The following is a 10,157-nucleotide window of genomic DNA, read 5'->3' on the forward strand; positions in this document are numbered from 1 at the left end:
AAAATATAACACTACTATATATGATTTCAGGAGGGGAGCATGGGTTCATGTGAACCCGATGACGCCCTCCTGCATATGCCTCTGGTTGTAGTAATGGTTCTCCCACCGAAGGGTAAGTGTGGGTGTCAATCACAGTGGTCTAGGTCGTGACATGAACAATCAAAACTGTAAAGGATTTTTTTTTACTTTTGGTTTCATTGTACTTGTAAATCCCTAAAAACATTTTATTTAATTTTTAATTTGATATACCGATAACTACATAGAGATGTGAGAAACTAAGTACAATGCATGAATTGCCTAATACATGATGTTTTTGACAAATTAAATGATTTTTCCTAAATTTTTAATCCAATCGTTACAAGTACTACTTGTCAATATTTGCACATTTGTAATTGTTGAGGAATTCTCAATTTTATTTAAATTCATCGAAAATAAAGGTTCAAAAACACCCCTCAATTTTTAATTATTGTTTAAAACTATCCTCAAATAAGAGCTTTGTTCAATGTTAAAGTCGAAATATTACATTGGCATTTATATATATTTTTTTTGCACATAAGTCCAGTTCTTTTTCATTTTTTTTGTCAAAATAAATCTAATTTTGAGTCCGGACTCAACAACATATTTGGTCATATGGTCAAAAGTATTTTCAATATTTTATTACGTAGATATGAACAATAAAAAACCATTCAAAGTCTTTTTAGATTTGGTCAAATGAAGTTAAAAGTATTATTTTGGATATTAATTACAAACGGGCAATCAACATTTATTAAACAAAAATATTTTCATATATGGTCAAATGTAGTTCAAAGACTACACATAAAGTGAATATCTTGTACATAATAGTCAACTTAGTCTTTTCCACATCTCTATATATTAAAAAAAATGTCTTCCTTATTGTAGCAAAGGTATCAATACTTACACCTAGCAAATCAAATTCAGTGTTGAGCTTTCATGTTGTATTAATTAATCTAATTTCTTCAAAACACCTAAGATTCATGCCTATAAAAAGAAATGAATTCACGATGCATCAAAAGACTGTTCAACAAACGTTATTGATGTTATATTTTCTCTTGAGTTATAATGGGGTGAAAGGACAAAAAAAGCTATCCAAATTAGAGGATGTGGAGTTAGAGAAACAACTGAAAAGTTTGAACAAGCCGGCCGTCAAAACAGTAAAGGTATTTTTTTTTGCAAAAAAATTATTTTATTTTACTTGTAAGTCCCTAAAGACATTTTATTAGATAATATCACTTTTGTATTAGAGAAAAAACATTCATTTGTCACATGATTCTTGGGAAATGGAGAACCCTCCCTTTCCTTCTTTGTGTGTAAACTTTCGTTGTAGTTGAAGATTGAGCAGGTTAGTCCGTTTCGATTTGTTTGTTTTACTCTTTTTTTAATCTGTTTTGAAAAAAATATTTTTTCCGTTTTTGCAAACTATTTGATTCTATTTTTTCACATAACATGTTTAAACCACAAGATTTAAGAGCACTTTGATATATTCTATATATAATTATTTTAAGATCACAAGATTCAAAACAAAATTACTTTTTGAAACTTCATGTCAAGTCCAATAAGACAAATGAATTAAAAATGGATTATGTAAATTTTTTGCATTTTATCTTGCAAATTGGAGATAAAGGCATAACAATGGCTTAGGACACACCTATCGAACAATTTTTCGTTAACAAATAATGGCATGGATAAACCTTTTCTCAACGAAAGTAGCATAAATGAACAAAATATTAACGAATGACCTAGATAAGTCTTTTCTCAAAGTTTGATAGCATATTTGAGAATTTTTCTTTTTTTTTTAAAAAAAAAACAGTAGTATTACCATTTACTAACAATTGTTCTCATGAGTATGTTTTGTGTTTAAAAGGTACATCTTGTTGTAACTTAGGCTACTTATTTTATTAATTTTGATTGTTTACAGACTAAATATGGAGATACATATGATTGTGTAGATTTCTACAAACAACGTGCATTTGATCACCCGTTGTTGAAGGACCATAATTTTCATCCTAAGGCATATCTCTACTCTCTTTTCATTTCGTTATCATTTTGTTCATATTGGATATGTTGTTATTGACACACAATTAAACATCTGATTGAACAGATGAAATCTACTTTATCTAGAATCAAGAAAGATTCAACTTCCTCATTGGCAACTAATAGGTCATCGACAATATGGTCTAAAGATGGAGGATGTCCTTTTGGAACTATTCCTGTTAAGAGAATTACAAGAGATGATCTTATAAGATTAAGACGTATTCCCCCGCCAGAAGATGTCACATTCGAAGATGAATATGATGTTGTAAGATGATTTATGCCAATTTACTGTTATATATCTTGAATATTTCAAATCTAAACATAAATTCATTATCTAATGCAGAGTAACAACAATAGTGAGCCGAATGGAAGATACATATCTTCACAAGGATATAAGGTGGTATATGGCTATAAAATTCATTATCTAATTTCCATGTTTTATTTAATTGGATTTGAAGTAAAAAAAGGAACAAGTAATTCATAGGTTAATTTGGGTATTTTGTAAGATGTACTAAAAAAAATTAACTTTTTTATTTAGGTTGCAATAGCTGGGCTTCCATATAATCCAAATAGCAAGTTTGCGGGAGCTGGAATGGATACTGTTTTGTACAATCCTCAAGTTAATGGACAACAACACAGCGGATCTCGACTAAAAATTCAAAAAGGATCAGATATCTTACAAGTTGGTTGGAGAGTAAGTTTATATCAATTTATTTATTCCATTATTCTATCGTTTTGTGAAAGAAGGATGTGTGTTAACCATTGAATATTGTGCTTTTAAGATGTATATTAGAAAATATGTTAGTAAATGCTCAATATTTAATAACTATAATATAATATCTTTGTTTCGTGCTTTAGGTGGACCCAACGTTATACGGGGATGCTAAAACTAGATTTTTTATACATTTCCAGGTAACTATCTTTCGTACCATGGTGATTTCCCTTTTGAGTTCATTAAACTGTACATCTTTTAGGGTGTGTTTGGTGTGAAGGAAAATATTTTCTAATTTTTTCATATTTAGTTTGTTTAAATGTTTTTTCCAAATCAACTTAATTTCCTCAAATTTAAGAAAAATGACTTTCCTTAAAAAATAAAGAAAAACATTTTTCAAAAGTCTACTTCATCCTAAAATTACAATATTTTTTTCCTTACCCTACCCCATATTCTGTACCCGACCATCCACATCCAAAAAATAAATAAATATAAATATTCTTATTTTTTTAATTTCAAATAAATTTTTACCCTTATCCCCAATCCCCTACCCCCAAACCAGCCCCCTCTACCAAACAAACAATCATTTTTACCCCTTTTCATGCCCTAACTACTCGACCTCTCCTCTCCCCACCCACACACGCACCCCGTCAAATTTTCTTTTAAAAAAAATTATACTTGAAAAATATTTTAAATTTTTAAAAAATCATTTTTTTCGTCATTCCCCACCCCTAATCCCTAAACCCCCCACTCAGGCCGCTCCAATCAATTTTTTTTAAAATTTAAAAAAATTCCTTTTTATGTCACCCTCTACCCCTCCAGCCAACCCCAACCCCCGTCATTTAAAAAAAATATTGTTTTTTGAAAAATATTTCAGATTTTATAATTTTAATTTTTTACGTCACCCAACCCCTACAACACCCTCCATCCCCTGGTCAATTTCTTTTTTAAAAAATATTTTTTATTGAAATATTTCGAATTCAGAAAATTGCATTTTTTATGCCAAACCTACTTCTCACCCTCCCCCCCGGCCTCGATCAATTTTTTTAAAAAAATATTTGTGAAATATATTTCAAAATTTTAAATTTTCTTTTTTTTATGTCATCCCTACATTCAACCCCCCCCCCTTCCTCCGCCACCTTATTTTTAAAAAAAATTGTTTTTGAAAAATATTTATGGGTCAGGGCATGGGTTGGATCTCAGGGTCGGAATTTGGAACGGTCGTCGGGATCCTGTCCTAGTTCGGGTTCTAGGGCCGGGTCCTAGATCGATTATTCTGGATAATTTTCAGGTCAAAAATAATTTTCCTAAAGAGTATTTTTTAGTCTCAAGCCAAAAATAAAAGATATTTTCTGAAAAATGTGTTTCATTTACCAACCAAACATTAAAAACATTTTCTACTCACCAACCAACATGAGAAAATAACTTAGAAATCCAATTATTTTTTCCAAGAAAACATTTACAAAACACACCCTTAGTTTAACTATTTGCCTTGATTTTTAAGAATTCATGTATGAGATATATCTATTTTTTTAGGCTGGTAAAATTCATTGCTTCAATACACTATGTCCCGGCTTTGTACAAGTAAACTATGACGTACCTCTTGATAGTTCATTCATGGATACTATTTCACAACGTGGAGGGAAACATTGGGGTGTGAAAGTATACATTGATCGGGTACATTTTATATTGTCTTTATTTTTCTTATTTAGAGTCTTTGAATATTTTATACAAACATAGGAATTATAGTTAGGAGATAACATAAATATTGTTATTGACAACTTATTATTATTTTTATTTTTTTTGCAAAAAGGACTTAGCCGGAAATTGGTGGCTTTTAGTGTCACAAGACTTTACGCGAGTAGGTTTCTGGCCACAAAGTCTCTTCACCGACTTAAAAAGTTTTGCTACGAATGTTGATTGGGGAGGAGTTGTATATAGTCCACCAGGTGTACCAGAACCTCCGATGGGCTCAAGCTATTTTCCTATTGAAGACACTTCCTATGATGCTTATTGTACTGATCTTATAAATTGTCAACGAGAAAGGAAAAATAATTAAAGTAGATAAAGCAATCACACATACCGATAATCCGTACAAGGTTGAATTTATACAACTTTCACGTGGTGCAAAACATAAGTATTTTATTCTTTATGGGGACCGGGTGAAAGTACACATGTTTAATAGGAAAGAAAATCTTCCAAATCATGAAAAAAGTTGAAGAAAATTGTTCCTATTTGTTCTATATATACCTTTAATTTGAATGTTATATTGCCTTCAAAGAAATGCAAAGGAAAAAGGTTAAAAATATCTCTCAATTTTTCATTTATTTGTTGATCTTGCCATTACCATTAAAATCAAGTTATTTATACTCTTGTCGTCTACAAACTTGTCACCCGTACCCCTCAATTGAATGAAAAACTCCAAATCAACAAAAATAATCCAATTTTAATTAAATTACTGGATTTTTTTTAAAATTCGAACCCGACCCAACTAACCAAATAAATATTTACCAAATTAAATCCCCAAATCCATCTCTCTATTTTTCACCTCTTTACAACATTTTTCATCCATTTCTCCTCATCATCTTTTCTCTTCTAAAATTGCTATATATTCTACTTACTGTGCGACCTGTTTTTCTTCTAAAATTGCTATTTATTTTTCTCATTTTTTAGGCATTTTTTTCATATAAATACAATAATTTACTCACAAAGAAAACAAACAATTAAATATTTTACTCACTAAGAAAATAATTAAATAAGTCCACAAATTTAATCATATACGTTTCAATTGTAACTGTATGTATTTATGGGTCAATGAAATCCAAAAGACAATTAACAATTAAATAATTCACTCACTAAAATGCATTTCTTTAATCATGATGAAAACTTCAAATGCCTCTAACCAACTAATCAGAAGAAGAAACATTTTCTAAACGTAAAGAAATGAATGTTCTTAAATGTAACCCTTTTTATCTTTACCCAAAATTCACTTCAATCCATCATATGATAAATCCCTTTGGTGTCAAGTTAATCCCTTTGAATTCTTTTATTTTTATTTTCTTTTTCTTTTAAAAATATTTATATAATATTATATAGTTACTTGTGATATATGTTTGTGTTTTTGTCTGGTGACTAATCTCATTGAATTCTTTGTTTTTATTTTATTATATTTATATAATATTATATTGCTACTTGTGATATATGTTTGTGTTGTTTTGCAAATTGAAAATAGATGACTATCAAATGAAATTATAGTTATTGATGGAAATCTTTTAAAGTTATATAATTCCTTCGGTATTATTATATTCTCTGAATATTGGCTTATAATTGCATTTGTATACGAGAAGAAAATTGAAAATACCCCAAAATCCTTTACTTTCTTGAATTATTTCTTTGGTATGACCAAAGATGTAAAAAGTCATCTTCTCAAGAAATAGAAAATCTATTATGTTCAATGATCCTATAGATACATATATCTATGTGTTTGTTTATTTAATTAACGAAGTAAAATTAAGTTTAAATTTGTACGCATCTCAATATAAAACATTACATTCTTATTTTGAATATAAATTACTGCTTCATTTATATAGATTATTATTATATATAATTCAAGTATTTCTAGATGATTAAAAATTCTAAAATTAAAGAAAAATAAATAACAATAATGCATAGCTTTTTTTTGGTTAAAAGAGGAGATATTATATCATAATATTATGCATCAATGCAAATATTATGCAAAGCTTAAAGCTTAAGAAACAACGTGTTCAAAAATTCAAGAATAAAAAAAGTTTTAAGAGTCTTGATATTCGAGAATTAAGGGAATATTAAGAAAATTCAATAAGATTTTTATAATCACGTGAAGTGCGAACTAATTCACTAGTAGTTTGTAAGTTCTAACATAGAAAAGTAGCATTGTTTTGTGGTAGTCTAAAAAAAAGTGTCACATAAATTGAGATGAAAAAGTAATATTTTATGCTTAAATTAGAAAAGAAAAAAAAAGTCAACAAAATAAAAATTAAAGCTTCACAACATGTTATGTTATATAATATAGTAATAAAGCATATAAATATGATGCAGTGGCCACGGCTTAATAAATAAGGCAATTTCTAATTGCAGCGGAAGCCTTTTTTTGCAAAATAAAAAAAATGTTGCAAACACAAAATGCACCCATGCGGGAATCGAACTCGCACCTTCAAGGAACACAAAATGACGCCCTATTTTATTTGTGTAGGGATTGACAAGTTTATTATTTATATAATATCATGTACATATATACATATTTAAACAGAATTTCGATCGAGATCATTGGATGCCGTGACACCTCCACAACGAATAGATCCGCCCATGTTTCAAATCATTTCTCAAAACATAAGATTATATATCATATATTATAATAAAATATTTATATTAATTATAACTTAAAAAGACATATAACATTTAAAATGGTTCAATACAAATGTGAATAAGAATTATGCTTGAAAGAATCTTTCCATTTCAAGATAAAAATGATCAATTCTAGTGAGGCCCACATTTTTTTAAAATAACTTTTTACAAACTAATAGATGTGTCAAATTACAAAATTAATGGGGCCACAATTCACAAAAATGATACCTTAAAATTGTTGATAAAATGGATAAGTGAAGTTGGCGGTCATACTTTTTATTACTTATTAGCATAATTATTACATAGTACGTTTAATAAAAAATTACATAGTACGAAGAACATTTATTACATAGTACGTAGAATAATAAAACAAAACAAAACTAAACAAGTGATCCACGACGTATAGATATTGCCATAATTGCGACGACAGGTTGGACACGTAATTTGGCGGCGCATCCAAGTTGAAATGCACTCACTGTGATACAAGTGAGTGCATGGAAGAATATAAATATTGTCTGTTGATTTAAAGTCGGATAAACATATCCGACAGGTAGTGTCACGGTCACCTAACTCTATATCAGAATAGGGCAGGCGTGTAAACAAGCGAAGAGTTGCTTGTCCACGCCTTTTAATTGCCCATTTCTGTCCTATTTTAACAAGTAGAAATATAAAAAGTAAAACAACACCCATAACTATTACTGCTATCATAGCTTGAACTCCGTGGTGAAGGAAATACTTTCTATCTGATTCTGATTCTGATTCTTGTGTGAGCGACATCGTCATAAAGTTGTACAACCAATATTCTGCTCAAATATTATAAGTTGAAAGAAATTTCAATAATCTGCTAAATGGATAGAGATGGAGGAAGAGTTCATGCAAAATCAAATGGATTTAATTGTTTACAAAATACTACTAAATGAGAAGAATAGAGGGCTTTTGAAATGTTGTGTGTTCTTTTGAAAAAATTATGTTTGTTATTAAGGGTTATTAAGGAGCATATATATGGGTTGGAGTTACGTTCGAGCATAAGCTTACTTGTAAAACCAGTGTTTTTAATTTAATGGTGAAAATGACTTGATATTATAAAATGACAAAAGATCCACGTTCGTTTGGTGTAATTGCTTAAGGTTCCTCTTTGTGTGTATATATATAGACTATAGAGTAAGTGGTTGTTTATATTATTGATGATAGAACAATATAATCATGTGTGATGAACATAAACTCAGAATTATTGTTAAGTTTATTTCAATTTTTGTTGTTATGGTAAAGAGTACAAATAATAGAAAGGGAATAAGGCTAGCCCGTGCACATTCACGCAAAGTATAACGAAAACAATGGCGGAGCCAGAAATTTCACGAAGAGGGAAAAAATTGTTGCAAGTGAGATTTAAACACGCAAGCACTGACTCATTAAAGATGTCTAAACACGCATTCAAGACATCTTAAACCACTAGGCTATAGAACCTATTATGTCAAGAGTGTCCAAAATATATTATTTAATCACTTTGTGCATCATTTTACTTGTATATGTGGTATTTTTTTCCGACAAAGGGTGTCCAATTGGACACCTGACATACATGTGCCTACGCCCCTGAAGGAAGTGGCGGGCAGACTAGATTTTCATCAAGAAAATTCATCTACTATATGCAAGTAAATATTATTATGACCTTATATTGTCAAAGGAAGTTCGGACAAACAATATCCTTTCCACTACCATAACTAATATAGACCACATATCCTGATGCAAGCATGATTTCACAATTCGAACCTATGATCTTTATATTCCTCTTTTGATTTTTTTTTAGCTGCCAGATGAATTAACTAACTTATCATTACGTGTCCTAAATTCACGCAAAGGAATCGTGTACTCATATTGTAATCTAATCGTTTTTGCAATTGTGCCTAATAAAGTAATGATTTAAGTCTGCACACTACTTAGACCGTAGTCTTTTATCACTACCTCCTAAAAATAAAAAGGCTATTTTTGATTCATTCAACATGCTATTTAGACAAGTGATTTGATTCACATTTCAACATGCAACATAGTGTTATCTTTTTCAATATGCAATTATTTCTTGTAAGTTACTGGAATTTCTTTTAACTATAAAATTTGACTGTATACTGCAGATTATTGCCACCTATGACACCTATGACTGTATACTGCAGATTATTTTTCAATATGCAATATATCTTGTAAGTTACGATATCGCTCGCACAAGAATCAAAATCAGAATCAGAATCAGAATCAGATAGAATAAAGTATTTCCTTCACCACGGAGTCATAGGTGTTTTTTTTTTTACTTTTGATGTTTGTACTTGTTAAAATAGGATAAAAATGGGTCATTAAAAAATGTGGACAAGAAACTCTTCGCTTGTTTCCACGTTTGGCTTATTTTGATATAGAAAACATAGAGTTAGGTGACAAGTTTAGGTATGAAACTCACACTATCAATAATTTAGGTATAAAACCAAAAAAATTAATAATTTAAATGTATTTTTGACACTCTATCTTTTTAATTTTCTACTTGAAAGTTACATTTTCCCTTTTAGTTTGACTACGGTGGAATTGAGTCAATATATCAGTTTGAATTTCGTAAAGTTATTACTCTTAATTAAAAGGTTTCTTGGTAATAATCTCTTTGCATAATTAATTTCTTCATCACCTGTTTCTCCCTTTAATTTATTCTATTACCACCAAATATTAACATTCAAAATTTAAAACAATTGACATTTAAATGTAGTGATTAATACATAAAGAGTTAACGATAAAAAATTATAGTTATAATATTACAATATTTCAAAATTTATATCTAAATTATCAGGTGCGTGTGAATTCTACTTGAACTGTCACCAACTATTTATCAAAATATACATCAACAATCAGTTGTTTTTTTTCCTACCTTAAATATTATCGCCATTCATGTAGAAACGGGAACAAATGATTGTTGAAATGTGTTGTTAAATAATGGGAAAATTATATGAAATAGCAAACTATTAATTCAAATTAAATG

The 10,157-nt window shown here is 29.4% G+C and overlaps 1 protein-coding gene across 1 annotated transcript; it reads left to right on the forward strand.

Moving 5' to 3' along the window:
* Positions 1-1,022: 1,022 nt before the first annotated feature.
* LOC102598001 (uncharacterized) lies at positions 1,023-9,399 on the forward strand. Its single transcript, XM_015314146.1, has 6 exons — positions 1,023-1,178; positions 1,346-1,360; positions 2,120-2,317; positions 2,591-2,746; positions 2,911-2,964; positions 9,274-9,399. Exons 1-6 carry the CDS (start codon positions 1,023-1,025, stop codon positions 9,397-9,399), a joined length of 705 nt encoding a protein of 234 aa, XP_015169632.1.
* Positions 9,400-10,157: the final 758 nt, after the last annotated feature.

This window comes from Solanum tuberosum, unplaced genomic scaffold, assembly GCF_000226075.1.
Source record: "Solanum tuberosum cultivar DM 1-3 516 R44 unplaced genomic scaffold, SolTub_3.0 scf00281, whole genome shotgun sequence".
Classification (NCBI taxonomy): domain Eukaryota; kingdom Viridiplantae; phylum Streptophyta; class Magnoliopsida; order Solanales; family Solanaceae; genus Solanum; species Solanum tuberosum.